The sequence below is a fragment of the Larus michahellis genome, chromosome 2 (assembly GCF_964199755.1).
Source record: "Larus michahellis chromosome 2, bLarMic1.1, whole genome shotgun sequence".
Lineage (NCBI taxonomy): Eukaryota > Metazoa > Chordata > Aves > Charadriiformes > Laridae > Larus > Larus michahellis.
The window spans coordinates 54,316,191-54,334,964 of NC_133897.1; the positions used below are offsets into that span (position 1 = coordinate 54,316,191).

General features: G+C 36.1%; 1 protein-coding gene across 4 annotated transcripts in view; it reads right to left on the reverse strand.

Moving 5' to 3' along the window:
• The window catches only part of BBS9 (Bardet-Biedl syndrome 9), a 298,867-nt gene that overhangs the window by 116,633 nt on the left and 163,460 nt on the right, over positions 1–18,774 (reverse strand). For 3 of the 4 annotated variants that reach the window (XM_074575478.1, XM_074575477.1, XM_074575479.1), the window contains one exon: positions 4,304–4,414. In XM_074575478.1, the coding sequence (XP_074431579.1) occupies positions 4,304–4,414 (111 nt within the window). Of the gene's footprint in view, positions 1–4,199; positions 4,415–18,774 lie in introns of those variants that run through there. The other variant, XM_074575476.1, reaches the window with a different exon arrangement.

Consider the following 18,774-nt stretch of genomic DNA (forward strand, 5'->3'; position numbering starts at 1 on the left):
AAGAGTCTACCATCACTGCATTTGTTCTTGGTGATTGTGGCAGAAGTCAGCATATCTGCATTGGTATCGTAGCTGTGAGCTCATAGAAAAAGTAATGATGTAACAACAGAGACTTTAAAGTGGACTACAAATTATATTCAAACTCCCTACCAGGCTTGTGCAGCCCACGATGAAATCTACACTGCTCTGTCCTCACTCTAACCAAAACACCAAGATCAAAGTTAGCAGGAATAGATTTATCATGCTAACATTACTCCTCCAAATGCAACGCAAGCAGACTCAGTGCCTTGAGGGGGTAAGCAGGAAGAATTATTTTCCATTCACTGCGTAGAGGATGTTCAAGGAAATACTTTTGTACCCACTCAAAGCAAAAGCCATTGGCAAGAAGCTACTCCTACAACTGCATTAATATCATTAACTTCTAAATATCATGAATCTGATCCCGTTCTTTACTATGGAATCACAACATACTTGGATTAGAAAAAATAAATAAGAAAAAAAATATCAGTGTGAACTATTTTAGCAATAAAAATAAAAGATCATACAACCATCAATTCCCCTTCCAAAGAGACTCTGTGATTGGGCCAGAATCATTCATTCTCTTCTTGCACAGACTTGCAGCATGACTACTTGATGTCATTTTCTGTTGTCTTAAGTAACTATTCCAAATAAAGCCAAAAGCCTCATTGACATGCTTAGCAGCTGCCTGGAAAGTCTCAATATAATATTTTGGATGAGGTAACTTGCAAGTCTATTGCAGGATGCTACCCTACAGCATACTTTCTCAGAGCACAGCACAGTCTTCCAGGTCTTAGTCCCTCATTTCCCTCACAGCTCTTTGAGAGTTCATAAAACACACTTAAAGGCAGTGACCTCTTTTCTATGTCTACTCATGAAATTCAAAAGGTTTTTAAAAATTCTCAGCATGACCAAAGAGCATACTACCATACAATGCAGTGACTGGCAGTCATCTCCATACACTACATACTACATCTCATTAGCAAGAGATTAGCAAGGTCAGATATTTATTAGCAGCAAGAGTTTCATGTAAATTAACTGTTGAGTGTTTATTTTCAGTTTTGGTAAATTTTACAGCCAGGGTTCAATGGCCTATCATCACAGGTCGATTGCTAGCAATACTGGAGTTAGCTCAAGACTAACTGCACATCATCTATGCAAGGCAGCAATCGCAGCAGTAATAAATGTAGCCATACTGACAGGGAGCTCAGAGAGTCTGGCACAGAATTCAGGTCTCCTCTTGGTCTCGAGGCTTCCTCCTTTCATCATCATTTCTCCATGTTCCAACCTTCTCAGTAGCACTTCTCTTCAGCAGATTTATACACACAAGCAAATTTAGCTATAAGCAAGGGTGTTCAGCACACCTCTGAGAGGACTTGTTTCTTCCTTTCTCAGCAAGGAACTCCCACTGCCTCCTGCTGAGACCTTTGTAGTTCAGGTCTTACACTTCAGTAGATAAGGTGCTTTGTCCTTCTTTGTTTTTCTACCTCTACAATTGTACTTTTGAGAACTGCTTGACTTTTGTCCTAATCCAGCACACTGTATCAGTGGAGAAATCAGAGTTTGCCCTTTGTTCTGATATTTTGCATTACATTGTGTATAACTATTAATAGAACTCAACCTGCACAAAATCCTGTTGATAAGATTTGGTCTGGCACCAGATGGAGCAAGTACACAACTACATTTCTTACTCCGTTTCAAAGGATGGTAGTCCATCGCATCCAACTGAAGTTCTCCCGTGACCTACAGAGTCCTTTGGAATATTCTAACTTGACCAGTTCATTTTATTCCTTTGATTTCCGTCTTCCTCTGTGAATGTGATCTCTTACTAGAGATGTTTCTCTTCAGGTTTCCTACACAGTGATATCAGCCACTGGGCCAATCCATGTTCATTCTGAACTACAGCTGAAGACATCCTGGTTTTTCTCTTCAGTTTTGAGCTATTTGGTGTTGTGGCCTCTATCTATTTTTATCTATGCAAACCTCTCACATTAAACTGTAGGGATTTTTTGATAAAGAACAATACAAAGCTTAGACGTGGCATATCAGTTCAGCTAATATAGCCCAATGAAAAATACAGCTAAATGCAGAAACCTCTCTAAAGCCAGTATAATCTTGCATTATGATTAAACTACCTCTATAGCTAGAGATATGAACAACTAATGCCATCTGCAAGATGAAAACAAAACCTCTCCACTTCTAAACAAAATCTGTCTTGAACTCCCTCAGAAAATGAAGAAAGAATTTTTACTCTCTTTTTTTCTCTTATTGACTGGATGTAGTTAAAGTAAACGCAAACTCATAAAAAAAAGATACATAAGAAATAACAAATATTCTTTGAGGGCTCATTGTAATCACCGTGGTCTTGCTGCAGCCTCTGGTGCCTAAGCAAGAACTCAGGCCAAAAATATCATGTACAGAAAAACATTGCGATGCTGTGATTTCATGCCTAGTGTTACCTTATGGTTTAAGTAGCTCCCTTGGCTCTTACACTTGTAGCAATCAGAATTTCCAGACAGCTGAGGGGCAGATATTCTAGGCACTGTCTATATTGCAGCACTAACTGGCAGATGGCAATCAATTCTTATGGTTAATGAATTATATTCACTGGTATAACACATGGCTGTAAACCTAAAGACTTTTTTAAAGCTTTCAAAGTTTACATTCTATCTTTTATAGTTACAAAGCAACAACAGCCAGCTATGTGATATAAGTCTCAATTTTTCTCATGGACTAAGACTTACAGTAGGACATGCAGATCCCCGTGCTGCTGTTTCTGGATCTCATGAATACACTTCTACACTTCTCCTCTTGTACTAGTCTTTTCAGCAATGAGGTTATTTAAACACAGCAGAACACTATCTACTGAAGAACAAATACATGCTTGATCAGAAGAATGGAGCATCAGACAAAGAAGAGGGATTGCCTGCCGTATGTTCTTGATTTATTGGTCTAGCTGCTGGAAGTTGGAATTTTATCAGGATTGTATCCTACATCAGGGAGACAACATACTTTTCCATTACCAGGAGGGTACTTAATATAGACAGATGATGAAGGTAAACCAAACATACGTCAACTTTGACAGCTTCCCTTCTTATCACCTGAAGTCCATGAGGACTGCGAGTAATTAGCACTCTAGAAAAAGTCAGAGCTCTAGGCCTTCAGTGGATTTTTCAGGTTGGTTTTATGAGCAGATACTCATTTTGGAGTTTCAAGTTACACTGTAGCATTGTTACACATTTCTGCATTAGAATTAGAATTAATCTGCATTAGAATGCATTCTGCATTCTTCTTCCCTGCCCATTATTAAAAATTTGCTAATGTAAACTCTGCTATTGCAATTAACGATATATATGCCAACTCCCTGCCAGTCTGGGCAACAGTTACATGGGCAAAGAAGCAGCTGAATGCATTTTAAACACACAATTAACTGTTTTTTTTTCAGATGTATAAGGACTTTCTGTATATTTCTGACTATTGTTAGTTGCAACCTCTAAGCCGCTCTTAACTTCAACACCCATCTGTAATAAACACATCTGGATTTACAAACAACATTCAAACACATTTAAAAATAAGTCTTACAGGAAAAAAAAATAATCAGACAATGAGTGGGGAAAGAGGAGTGAAAGTACAACTTAGTAAATAAAATGGGAAATAGCTGTAGTCAAAGCCCGTGAGCTTACCAGGCACTTTATTAAACTGCAATGCACTACTTCACAGTGCTGCTTTTAAAATATATTAACACTATATCACAGTTCCCGGCAGCATGAAGTCTTTCCAGAAAATGTGTCATCACTGTATGCAGCATATTTTACAGCCAGTATAATTTCATTTTATTATATCCAATAATATTTTTCTGAAATTCTAGGAAGTCTCCCCCCAGAAGATAAGTAATGATCATATTTTAATCAGCTGGCACAAAGTCTAACCACCATACTGCAGAAAAAAAGCCCTTTATTACACCAAAATGTCCTCAGCTTCATTTTGCCTCTATGGAAGAGGCTGTGAATAAAACCTGTGAGAATCTCATTCAACTATTATGTAGTACGAAATCTTTCAACTGTGAAGTTACTTAATTCCAGTAATGATCTCTACAGTTTAACTATTCTCGATAGAATAAGCTGAATAAACTCAGAATCCTACACGTTGTACTATTATCAAAAGAACATTTGAAAATTATGCTAACAAAGCCTGAAATATGTCATTTGTTTCATGTGTCCGCAAGCATTCTGAAAAGACGAGCTGTACACCTCTAAGTAAAAGAACATAATTTTCCTTTTCTTACCAGGCTCGGATTTCTGCTTTGCAATCTGCCCGTGATTGGGAAATGTTGCAGTGGAGCCAGGTATAACCGTTCTTTCCTCTAAATCTGACTCCGGGATTGTAGTACAGCCACCTAGTTCAAAATGAAAGAACCTTAATGTGGTGTTTATGTAACAAAACAAATGCACCAGTGGATAATTACGGAAAAGAGGTAATAAATTAGCTGACAGGAACATATAAAACTGAAATAGTCTTTACTTTCACATCACAGAAACGTTTGTTAAAGAAAACTATTACCATTGTTTAGAAGGCTGATTATGCCTTAATGACTTCTCTCTACCACTTATGCTGGTTTGAAAAGAGTTTGAATGTATTAAGACCACAGAATATGTAAAGCTGGTTCCACATAAAAGATAGAAATAATGTGATTTGTGTTAAAGATCACATTACTGGGAGCTAGCTTTGTAATAAAAGTAACTAAGCGTGAGTGAAATTAACCTTACAAAGTCAACAAACCTTATGAAGATTGTTAGCTTGCCACAGAGAATGATATGATGATATTTTTTGGATGGGCTATTAAATACATTATTTTTATTACTTAGTGCTAGAGATATGGAAACACAGGGACACTTTCACTGTCCAATAACACACTGCACTGGCAATGCCTTACCTCAAGTGATTTTAGGATGCACGGCATAATAGATTCTTTGTATTTTGCAATATTGCTTTCTGAGTAGTTCATTAGAGAACACAATGACTTAGAGCTTTCTCTTCAAACGTGTTTAAATGCCTACGTTTAAAATATGAAGAGTGGGATAATCTAGTAGTAGTATCATCTGAAGACAGCTGCAGTAGCTTGCAGTGGAATAGGTTGATGTAAATTTATTTCAAAACAGCTGTGATCGGGACATTGGAGGATGTGTCGCTATTCCACAGCAAAAACATGGCCCTACAGTAAGTGCACTGCCAACAATATAGTACGCAGCTGAGCTGGACCTCTTTCTCACAGCCCTCCCAGGATCACCACTAGCAAGCAAACAAATCCATGTACTTATCTATTGTGTTCTGAAAGCACGTGTTTATAAACAGCACATCAACTCCCAATGGTGCGCACAGACTTTTCACCTTTATGTGAGAGTTGTTCTATTTTGAAAAGAAATGTTCTACTCCAGGCCCCGTAAGCGGTGTATCCAATTTGCAGCAACACAGGCTATTCCCTCCTCATAAACTAAATGAGTAAAACAGTTGTTAAAAATAAGGTTGCATCCCCAAGTAGAAGAGCTTCAGTTTCCCAAGCACTGGCAAAGCAATGCACGATGTCCTGCAGAAATGTACCACACCGTCCAGCTAGGGTAAAGCATGGCAGCTCCAGTGAACCCTGTGAAAACACTCACTCCTACCAGATGAAGAACTGATATAGCATCCTTTGTTCCTGAAGAAAGACACAAGCTGCTATACTCCAGATAGATACACCCTGCCAGAAAGTAAAAGATACAGCATGGGGTTTACTGTTTGATTTAGACCGAGCAAATTTTTTCAGTTCAAAAGGAAGGTTTGGAGTGAATGTGTCAGCAATGTGCAAACTTATGACCCGTGACAACTCAGATATTTAGGGTACCTGCTATGAAACTGAAGGAGAAAATGGGAAATTAGAAAGATGTCGTCATCTTAAAATACTGTAACACTGGGACAATGTCTGACATTGCATTAAATATAAATGTACCTACACCCTAAATGAAAATAAATATCAGTAAACTAATACTTCTGTTCCCATTTGCAAATTGGGACTAAAATGTAAACTATGAGATTTGATGAAATGGAAACCACTGCTTTAAAAGTCAATTTAGATATTTTCACTCATATTCTTCAGATAAAATCTACCCTATTAAACAGTAATCTGTAAATACAGAACACAAAACTAAGGTTTCTTGCACGAAAGAACCATTAAGAATGGCATAACACATTTTAAAAGGTTGTATAAACATTTTCTAACAGCATGAGCGAAAACTCACCTTGTTGATTTGCATCTATTGCATTTCTACATGGAAATAAAAGAACTTTTACAACCTAAAACCTGAAATTCAGTAACTTACAGAGCCTTGAGAATTGATGGCTTTTGATTCCAAAATATTTCATTCGTCATCAATGCTGACAGTAACTGAGTAAGAGTCGGAAAAGATCTATTTGCCCTTAGGTACAACACACTACTTGCTGAAAGGAAACAAGATTTCCTGCTCTCGATTTTGATGCAAGAGATTTGTTAAGATTTACTTGTCATATGATACTATCAGAAGTTATTAAAACTAAAAGCAAAATTCACTTCTTCCATAACTTTATTTTCTTGACAGAGAATAGTGAGGACTGAAATGTTACCAGTGATAAACTATTTTACATACAAAGAAAGCGTAGACAGAATACACAGAGCAATAGTATCAGCATCAATATTAAGAGGAGTAATTATTTCTTACTTCTGCAATGCTACTAATAACTGTTCCCTATGAATTGTTTTTTAAATACTATTGTTTTATAAAGACATTCCATGTGCTGAGAACACTGTTCTCAGTGAGGCACGATTTCACCAGGACTTTTGCACTAATAATCATTTAAATGAATGACCAGACACGAAAGCAATGTAATAGTGATATTTTTTACTCTTTTGAGGTGATGAGGCTTACATGATCAAGGTCTTTGTGCCCCCGCATTTCTATCTTACTCTTTTAATATCAGTATTACCTTCTAACTGAAGGAACTAGTAGAATTTGCTGAACTATGTCCCTTAGCTTGTTCGGATGCCTAGGGCTAGGCAGAATGACTGGACCCTCATCTACACATCAGCCAGCATCAACGTAAGTGGTATCTGCTTCTTACAATGGAACTAATGGCAAATCCCATTTTCTTGCTCCAATAGGCACAGGTACCCATCCTTAAGACAATGACAGATACCCTCAACTACATGCTGTGATTCCACAGGCAAAAAGGAGTGGAGACCGCACTAAGACAACTGTTACACTGAAGGAACTGAAACATTAAAAGTAAATTATAAACTTTCACCAGACTAAAAAAGAAACTCGATACGGCACAAATAGACACCACCAAATATAATATTTAAACCATAGACAACCAGGATTTTGTGATTTAAAAACATTTTACAACTCAGAAGGCCAGCCATCTGAAAAAAAGAACCTTTCCTGCTAGGACTCTCAACTTTTTAATTTCATACTGCAGGGGTTCTGCTGAGGGGATCTACTCTGACTTCTCTAGGCAGAGACAACAGAATTTTTACTTAAAGTAAAAAAACCTCTTTGAATTCTTGTGTATCCCTGTATAAATTTCAAAAAGTATCCACTGAATCCCCATTTTAGCAAGCATTTAAAAATTTTATGCACCTGGAATCCTAAAAGAAGTCACAGCAGTGCAGTAATTCACATTCATTGATAATTAAGTGAATAGTACAAATCAGAAAAGTGAAATATTTAAGGAAAAAGGGGGAAAAGAGAGGCAGGAATAGTAGTACATAAATCTACACACTGGAAATGATCCAAGTTGAGAAGTTCTCCAGATGTCAGTCTGTAAACAGTGCTTCATAAAATGAATTTCCCCATTAATTGTTGGCAGGAATAACATCTAGAATATGTTATTACATTTGACCCGCTCTTTCCCCCTTTTCTGTGTCACTAAATTCTTGTCTGACATCACAGATCTTTTATCAGTTGTGATAAATCCAAGCAAGCAAGCTTTGGTCAGCAAAACTGTTTGATAGGGCACAACACGCATAAAATTACACTCAAGCTAATTGTGAACTTTGTTCACCAAAGGAAATGAGACCTCTCTTGTTTATTTTCACTACATCTGTTTTTGTAACACATTTGGTTCTTAAGTTGGAAAAAGACACCCACACCCAAAGGAAACATAAACATATAATACATATTGAAGAAAAATTAAGTACTGACAGTTTTCCTACAGGTTCCTATCACCATGGTTTCTACATGTTTTAATATGGCTCTAAAAGTTCAAAAACAGGAAAACAAAAGTAGTATACATCTAAAAATTGAAAAGACACTTTGAGGGAAAGACTATTTGGGTTTCCTCTTTCTCTTCCACTCAATCACAATCTAAACTATGCATAAAGTTTCCATTTTCCTCTGAAATTAACTTTTATAAGAGTCTACAGAAAGAAGGAAAAGCTTCCTGAGCAGTCTTTGGCAGCAACAGAGTCAAAATGTGAGCAGGAAGCTCTCTAAATAGTGAGTTTTGTCATCCATGTGTATACCGTTATAAAATGGAGATAACCTAAACAGCAAAATTATTTCATAGAGATTCCAAAACTACATGCAAAACCATATTCAGTTGGGTCTTCTCCACTGTCCATATTTTTTAGGGAAGCGTATACTGAAAATGCAATCTAAGCCATTAGAGTTTACTCTCTCTAAAACAGAGTTAATCAATGACTTCTACTGAATCTGCTAGCTACATTTATTCAATTTTATTAGCATCTGCCCATCAAAGTAGCTTGCCTGTTGAAGTAAACACTGCATGCAAGCTTTGTAGACAGTTAGTGCTATTGCTGCTTTCTAGAAAGAAGATAAAACAATAAAATCTACAGAAGAAAACAATACATATTTGAGTGTATGATGAGGCCCAAGGAACATTCATTCACACACTGGGTCTGGATTAGAATCCGTCATTTAAATAGACACATTCCAGGAATGCAAGCATATTTCCATTGCAGAGTGTAAGGAGAAAGAAATGAGAAAGGAAAAAAAAAAAAGAGAAAGAAACGAGAAAGAAACAAGAAAGAAAAGAAGGATTTTGTTTTTCTAAATGACTGTCTGATAATGAACATGGTTACAATTCGCAGTAGAAAACAGTCCAGGCTTAGTTCAGGTATTCACTATCAAAATGTATGGTCTCTAATTAATCAGTTATAGATTTCAGAACATAGCACTTAAGTCTAGTAGTGTGGCTACAATTGTGCAGTCACAAAATTCCATTGGTTTGGGCCTGATTTGACATAACCAAATTCAATGAAATGACGGAAAACATTTCTGTATTACATTCCATTAGAATAATAAATTAATGAAAAACCATACCAACTGAACACACAGTCCAAGGTCACTGAAGATCACCAAAACATTATTTTCAATGGGAGTACACAGAAACGTACCAGACTCTTGTTCTGTTGTTGTTTTACTGAAATGTTTCTTAACAAAAATTCCAGTTCATAAATTCCATAGCTTGCCCTATAATAAGTTGCCACTGTTTGCATTGAGAGCTATGCAGAGATAATTTGCACCAATTGTGTGGCTTCTGTTAAAGCTTGTAGCACGTTCAAGTATTTTGAACACGCCTGAATTAATAAAATCTGGACTTAAGAAGTTCAGGGGACTTTGGCAGTATAACCTCTTTATGGGAGCAACTGTGTTGTTTAAACCGTCAAACTGTCTTGGCCATCCTTCCAGGATGAGGTTCAGTGCAAGTGGTATGCAAATCACATGAATGGCATTGGGAAACACATTGCTAAGGACACATCTAACAGCTGTTTTCATTAAAGAAGCATTACTGGACATTCAGCCAAGAACACAATCAAAATCAACATTCAGTAGTACCCTTACTAATGCAGGACTCAGAATGCAGTAACGTTGAACTATACGATGTCATTCAGTATCTACCAAAAATTTGTTGCTCACTGTGAACAGAGGATGAAAGATGACAGTTGTGCTTCGACCACATAACTGTACTGTTCCATCCAACAACCTATTCACCTGATGAGCATGGACTGGCTGAAAAACATGCTCCGTGTTCTGGTTTGTGTTGGGAGAGGTAATTGTTACTGAGTTTTGTATGCTTGGAGGACTTCCATCTGCCTTTATGTAACAGCATTAAAAAAAAAAATCAGCTTACAACAAGAAATTTTCAAGGGGAATATCAACTCTTGACAAACACCATAACCATAAAAGTAATTGTATTTTTCAGAGTAAACTGCCTCACATAACGCCTGGTGGTTTTTGTTGACAGGGTCTCACATCCTTGTCCCCATATTGTGTACCACTAAGCGCAGCTTTCATTTAGCATAACTAGAAAAGGTTTTCTTTCAAAATGCTTAAATACAGCAGTGGCAGAAGTTATAAAATATACTGTCATCAACACATTTTCAGGACATTCTTAATTCAGTAACAAACTTATTTCATGCTACCCTTTTGGGGAGCAAGAGGAATATGCAAGGGTTTTGTAATTATTAGTTCTGGTTTACATATATAAATTCATTTTGTGCAAGTAAATATATATATATGTATTAGAATATATATATGACACACATAAATAATTTTATACCAAATAATTTTGTTTTCAGTAAGACATTCTTCCAATTCTATAGCACTTTTAATTATTGCATTGTTTCAGTACTGCACAGTGGTAAGGAGGCTACTAGATCTTTAGACTTTCTTACTAATTTACATTAAAATTAATTAGGTAAGGTTCCCTTTGATTAACACTCCCCTAATTATTTTTTCTAAAAGTGTGTTCAATTGAATTTCTAATGTCAGTTCTGGTTTCTATCTGCCAACACACCCCAAAAGAACACCTGAAAGTCAATGTCCAGAGCAGCTGGGACCTCCATAGTGTGCTTCTCAAAAAAAAAAAAAAAAGTTCACAATATTGTCTTTATGTAGTCTCTAACCTTTCTTCAGTGTACATTGAAAGGAGACAGACTACAATTGACTGTTGTAACCTTCATACCAAACAATCCTGGTGTTCATCATTCTAAACAGTTTAGAGAAACATTTTGTTCCTATTCGCATTTAAAACAATTATGGTTCCTGGAGCACATATATGAAGCATTCTTCAAGCTGAAGATGCAAATGTGCAGACATATAAATATGTGTATGTATACACAAACAAATTTTGGACTTATTAGTGAAGAAAGAGCAAGTCCTCATTCCCTGCAGTCAGAAGTTGAAGAGATAGTAAATGTTTGTGGCATGGTTTGCAGTTTTGTAACCTATGGTTACAGAAAAGTTCTGCCACACAACCGTACTGCAAGACTTTCAGTGTGAGTATTCTTTGACTGGTGAAGAGGAACAGACAACTATTGACCTTCAAGGAGAGTGAGGCATATTGACCTAAGCAAAACACAGTTTACAAGTTCTTAACAACAAGAGGAAACTCAGTAATGCAGGATAGTGAAAATGGGATTTTTGTCCCAGCTGTGCATGTGAAACAAAAGATAATACAATTTGCTGCATGAGGCCTTGTTGTGCAGGGTCTTTTGGACATTTGAGACAGCCTTGGTGGAACGCTAGTCAGACAGAAACAGCGAATGAGGGGCTTATTCCTAATCCAGATCAGAAACTGAGTGAAATCAAAGAAAAAGCATTTGAGATTCACGCTAACGCATGATTTCAGACAAGAGAATACAGGAACAAAAACTACTGACACCAGACGCAATATCAGGTATAGTGTGGTTAACAGAAGACAGTGGACTAGTAACAGGGATTCAAATGTAGGTTCTGAAGGATATATGTTGCCTTTGGAAAGGCAAAATTGAAGTGGTAAACACTTCATAGCACTACTGTGATGGACTACTGAAAGAGTAGTATGCAGAACAGGTCACTTTGGAAAAGGATTATAAAGTATTTTTATATACATATTGTCAAATTTTAGCTACATAATACCAAGAGCAGATTTCAATAGCAACTGCAGTTGCTTTAATATTATGCGAGGAACTAATATTACAGAAATGGTGTTGTTATGGAAACGAAAGAAGATACAAACCCCATGAAAATAATCACAGGATGATAAAAGACAAAGGCTCGAGTGTGATGACCAGGAAAAAGGTGAATGCGATTCTGAAATCGACCTGACAATGTTACAAAGAAGGATCAAGAAAGCAGTATTTCTATTGAAAAAGGCACTGGTAAGACATCTGGAATACTGTGTTCAATTCTTGTTACCATGTTCCTGACAGATTAAAAAAACCTGGAAAAATTCAGCCGAAGGTTACTAAGATCATAGAGGAATCACTTGCCTTACTGACACATGAACAGATGACCAGTCTTGCTTAGCTAAGAGGACTAAAAATGCAACAGACTGATCTTTACCAATTATGCAATTAGGCCAGAAATCATCTTTTTATGTGAAATTAGGTTTCTGACTACCAAGAGAGCAAGTGCTTTGAATAACTCCTGAACAGAAATCATGCAGGTAAACAACTCTATTGATGAATGGGACTAAATTACTTTATTCTAACACAGAGATGGAGTTTCTGAACCGGGAATTTCTCTTCTTCCTTTCCCCCTTCCCTCCACCCTCTCCAAATAGAAGATATAGGGAATACAGGAAAAAACAGATCTAGATTTATCTATTAGTATTCTGAAATTATCCAGTTATTTGGTATCTAATCAGGAGTAGTATCTAATCATTAGGACACTAATGAATTACTATACTCCATTTATCTAACAATATTTTCACAGCATTCAAAGTGAATGCGAAACACCACAAAAAAAAGCTACCTGGCTGCTTTAACCAGCTGCAAGAAGTAAACCATTAGTTCACAACAGAAAATAAACAAGGTAAAGATTCTGTGACAGAAGTATCACTGAAAATATTTCATTAAAAAAGCCAGCAATGATATTGTAAACACTTAAAAGCTCTATCTCTGACAATTCTGGTTCCTAGAAGTATACGGCAAGCACACTTACTAAATTTACCTTTGGAGAGATACTGGACTATAAAACATAAAATGCCAAGTGCTGAAATTTAATACAAGAAATACAAGACATTGTATTTTTAAGACGGTAATGAACTAGCCTCTATTCTTCTGTATCTCCAGATACTACTTGGAAATAAGCAACTCAGTGATGAAATAAACATGGGTACGAGGATCCTTTTTTAATGTTATTGAAATAAACCCAATAAACATTTATCTGGTGCCTTTCCAAGATAAACAGTACATAGATCCTTTGGGCACTAGAAGTCTAGGAAACCAAAGTATTCGTAAGAGAGAAAGAGAATTCTCTTTTTTGTAACAAAGTTCCCTTCCACACTTGAAATGCAACCTTTGCTAAAAATACTAGCTTTTCTGTTAATTATATCAAAGATAGCACATTGTAATTCATTGTAAATTTCTACTTTCTCAGTTTTATCCAAATATCAGATTTGTTCGTAACATTGTATTTGGTCTAAAAAGTCTTCACTTTTACTTAATGACTAACTATGATTTTTATTAATTGTTCTAGGAGCTAAGAACAAGAATTATAATAATCTGTCCTTGCTCCAATACTGCAATTAGAAACATACATTACTTATATTTACTTAAATTCCACTAGTATTTAATACTTCATTTACTATATACTCCACTGACCAAATAAATCCAAGTAGTATCTTGTGTTGGCTCAACCTTTTATGACATTAAAATCTCTGGGATTGATTTTAGGAGGAATCAAAAAAGGCAACTTGGCTCCACTTAGTATCATAATGCCATTCAATTAATCTAGTTTATTTAGAGGAAATGAGCACATAACTGTACATAATACTTTAAAATTCCATCTTCTCCTGCAGACAGAATTTTTTCCTTTGTTTAGAAGAACTTCCTATTCAGAAAATTTTACTCTACAAACTGCATATAATTTTATTATTTCACTAGTACCACACCTATATCTGTGTCAAGCATGCAATTTTACTAACATCAATAGCATTCATATGTTATGAGAATGATACAACTGAAAGATAAAAGTGATGTTCCATTACTGGGGCTACTTTGTAATTTTCTTCTTGTTTAAGAATGAAGGACTTAATTCATAGAAGCAAACATTTTGTATAGTATCTTCTGCAAGTATTTTCGTAAGTAGCCAGGAGATTAGTGTGCTTCATGTGATAAACCTTGAAGAGAACAGACTTTACAAAACTGGCAAGTACCTTTCTACCAAACACAAGGTATCTGAAGATATGAGAAACCATGCTCCCAAAACCCTCTATTAACTCCAGAGAACCTTCGCACTGAACTTTTCAGAGAGGAGGGAGAGACACAATTTGGTTAATGTCATCAAATGAATTACATCCACTAAAAGATAATAGATATTTAGGGAGAAATGTGTTCAAATCCAACCTGCTTTTTTTGGTAAAAAGCAAGGTCTGTTTTTACAATAAAATGCTATGTCTGAAACAAAGTAGCTTTTTATATGGGAAGGCACAGGATTAACTGTTCTGTTTCATCTTATTTAAAAGCTGACATTGCTGCTACTGTCCAAGATGATAAATAAAGTAAGTGACAGAGCAAGTAGAATACAGATATGCTCTCAGTCAGCTCTTTTATGCCGTATGCTTATTTAATTCTCTCAATCAACTCTCTTATTTTTTAAGAATCATCTTGTAGCCAGACTGGGACAAGGGGTTACTCATTTAAAAAAAAAAAAAAAAAAAAATTTTGTAACTGTGACTGGATACCCTGAAATCTGCTAAAGTACAAAGTGAAAGTTGTATGACAAGGGTAGCCCCTACTTCCCTTCCCCTCCAAATCATATTTTTCTTGGTTTTGTACAACATTAGCACATGCCAAAGAAAGTCTATGTCAAATTAAACACAAATCTTGCAATGCATAGTTTAAATAAAACATAACTTAGAAATGTCTACCTCATCTGCAAGGAAGCTACACAAAGCAATCTAAAGACTAAAGGATCAAATATGCTATTCAAAACACAACTAAAAGTATTAGACAAATAACCTGAAACTGGAGAAGAGAATAAATTGAAATGACAGAATTTTAAAGATTGCTTTGTACAATGACACCAATCAAGAAAAAAAGAGAGGAAACAAATTTAGAAATGCTTTTTACTGATTTATATAATATTGTTCCATGCCTGCATACCTCTTTTTTATAAGTAATTTTTTTTTCTCCTCTAGTGATAAAACTGAATCTTCAGCTGCAGCTTTACAACTATTTTAAGCCAGTCATGTGAGCCTTCATTAAAATAAGAAGGCTCATTTTATCATCCTATCTTTTGGTCCCCATTATCTCCTCTGCTGGCACAAAAGTACACCCGAAGCTGTGTGATACCTCAGATCTAGAAACTCAGCTAGCTAAAAACGTAACAGTAAAATGCACAAGGCCTAATCATGAGTATCATGAGATAATTTGTTGTAAAGGGAGTCGTTTAATCCAACCTCCTAATCAGAGCAGGTCCAGCTAGATCAGATTCCCCTGGGACTTATCAAAAGGAGTTCGAAGTGCCTCCAAAAGAGAAACCTCCTCCACCTCTCTGGGCAACGTCTTCTTTTTTTGGTTTCACTTGATATCAACTTTTACTCTGACAGCACCAAAATTCCTCCTGACCTCAGTAAGATCTGAATTCCTTCACTAAAAGAAATAACTTGATGGAAGACAATTTCTATAAAAAAACCCCACCCACAGAAAAACCCACAAGCCACATATCCCACAAAAAAAACCCCCACTACGTAAACATCATGCTATTTAATTTCCTTGCATTAAAAGCCTGTGTTCCCAAGCTCACAATGTCTGTGGCATTCTGATTCTTTTGCCTACTCAAAATGACTGAAACACACTGTAAGTTGTCTTGACTCCCCTCCATAAAATAAGCTTAGTGACTTCATACACAGAACAACCAAAGGCCAAAGATACATTTCATTGGTAAAAAAGTGTTCTCTGTCCCTTTGCTTTAATTTGGTCATGTCTAACAATACCAAAAGTAAAGCAGAGCAAAAGCCTGTCTTGAGAGTGAAAGAGTTCACCTTGAGGATTCAGAGTCTGCTCTGATAACGTTTAAAAGGTTTTTAACCCTGACCTGCTCCAAAACTTCAAATTCTGTTCACGGTTTCATATTCAACCAACAGGTCAATGTACTTTCCTCCTTGTGTAAAATTTACAAAATCACATCAGTGTCTAGAATGCAACACATCCCTCGACACTCTATGAGTACATGAGAATACATTATAGGATTTTAAGGACTTGAGAAAGTTTGTTTTAATTGCTCAGTCATTTCAACACATGCTTGTGAAGTTTTCTTCTATGTATACCTAAATACTGTTTCACAGATGGACTCAGGAATAACTTTAAATATAAGATAAAGTGATTAAATTATTATTTTTATGAAGTACTACAACATTTACATTAAGACACTAACTATATTTCCTTCATAAATAGAAAAAATTTTTGTTAGAAATATTAAACAAGAAACTCTGTTGACTGAGTATAGACTTTCCCTTTCCAAACGGCCCAGAACTAAAAGAGAAATAGGAAAAGACATTGTCTAGATAATGATTTGCCTAAATAGAGTTACTGAAATCCAGATTTAGTTTCCGTTATGTAGTCAAATAGCCTGCAGGTATAGTATCTTCAGCTGGCACCAGGCTTAATGCTTTTTTATCGATCTACTCATAGCTTAAGTGCACACATAAGGATATGGATTGTTAAACAATTCTTGTTATCTATCACTGATTATGGAAATATAATACATCTCGCAGCAGCATGTGCACTTTCTCCAACATGAAATGCTACTTACAGCAGACTGTTCATTTTATCCTGTGAACTCTCTAACACTTGTGGTATTTTTTGTGCACCAGCTAAATAGTTGAATTTGTTAAGCACCAATTACACAACAGGCCCTCCCTGTCACAGCCTATGGTGTAAGCAATAATGTACCATTAGATTCTTAGTATTTGAGTTGCATAAAATGTAATCTAGAATTATAATTGTAATTAACAAGGTACATACAAATTCTTCATGTATGTTCTTCATTACTTGTTTTCCCCAAGAGATACCTAGCTTCTCCTCATTTGAAGATTTCAACAACAAAAAAAAAATACTAGGGGAAATAAAATATTTCATGTTCACATTTTGTGGCAGTTGCTAAAGTCAGCTTTTGCAAAGGGTTTGGTCCAGCTGTTAATACTACATTCTGAGTGTTTCCTATCTGGTACTTAGGAGGAATTAATAGAAGTGAATCAATGTAACCTTCATATTTTCTTTACACCTTTATCTCTGTACTTGTCAGGAAGACAAGAGGACAGCACTGCCATCATTGCACCAAAGTTACAGGAAAAAAAATGAGCCTTTTACAGCCTTCTAAGTTTTTTTTCCTCACAGAACATAATTGGGTATTTGTGTTTTCTTCTACTAACACCAAATCCGCAATGAGCTAAAAACAACTTCCGTACCTTCCCTTTCATCCAAAGCCTGAAGGAAGACCCACCTGAACTCAAACTCTGAAGGTACTTTCAAAAGAAGGCTGCTTCACAGTTCGATCTCATGTCTTCTACTAAGTCAGAAGGTTAGCAACCACTACATAAATACGAGTAAAACGGTAACATACAGTACTGTCAAGTAACCAGGAGAAAGCCTGACCAAATTAAGTCAATGGCAAAACTCCCAGCAACTTCAATGGGGCCAGGATTTCACCCTTATCTTGTTGATCAAAACAATTATTTCACTGTTCAGAAGGACCAGAATGCTGTGCCTGCCAAGAATTTCTTAATGCATCCTACCATGGTGAGTCTTAATTGTATATACCTCTACAAGTATTCCTTTTTCATTCTACCAAGGTAAACCATTGACTTGCCAAAAATATTACAACATAATCAAACAGCATCCACAACAAAGATCTTTCTTTCATCTTTGCAAAGAGCCAGATCTACCAAAGCTCTCCTTAGCATAACCTTACCACTGGTCTGCAAATGAATAATTACCACTCTCCCACAATCCATTTCCAACCACTGATGACCATGGCTGCTGAAGTGGCATACCTGCATTAAAAAGGAATGATTTGAACTGAGAAACAAAGTGTTTTCTTCGTTTGGCAATGCCGTGTTGCAGAAAGCTTCCTGTTTTTCAGTGAATCGCTAAGTACATGCTTCAAGGAATATCTTTCTACATAGCATGGACGCAAATTCAGAGTAGACTAAACATGAACAGTATAACTGAACACCTCTTATATTTCTTCACAGGGTTTACTGTAATTACACTAACCAAAATGATCTCATGTATACACAATTCAATAGCCAGAGAGAATCAAGTTATCCACAAGAGAATCAATTTTACACTAAATTAGAACAAAACTCTGTTATTAATGTGCTGCAAAAATGACCAAAAATAAAGGCGCTCTTTTAAGATCTTCAATCTGTTGTAAGACTGTACAACAAGCTTTTTTCCTTGATAAGTAATTAAATGAAATAATCAAGCAGAACTGGTTAATTTGCTCTCCTCAGACTGGGGAAGTATTGCAAAGTATTAATTCTGCCAATACAGTGCCTTTGTAGGGAAACGTGGCAGTTGTTTACTACCACAGGCGTCATAAGAACCTGTCTTACGTTCAGAAGGACTTTTAGGATAGGATCACAGGAGCGTAGGAAAATCCTATCTATAACATGGGATATGTCCCTTGCTAGATCTTAGCCTCCTTAATTACCTCATCATATCTGTCTGGAATCTACTTTACATTACACCATAGAATTTCCTTCTTCTCAACAATTTATGGTAGAACATAA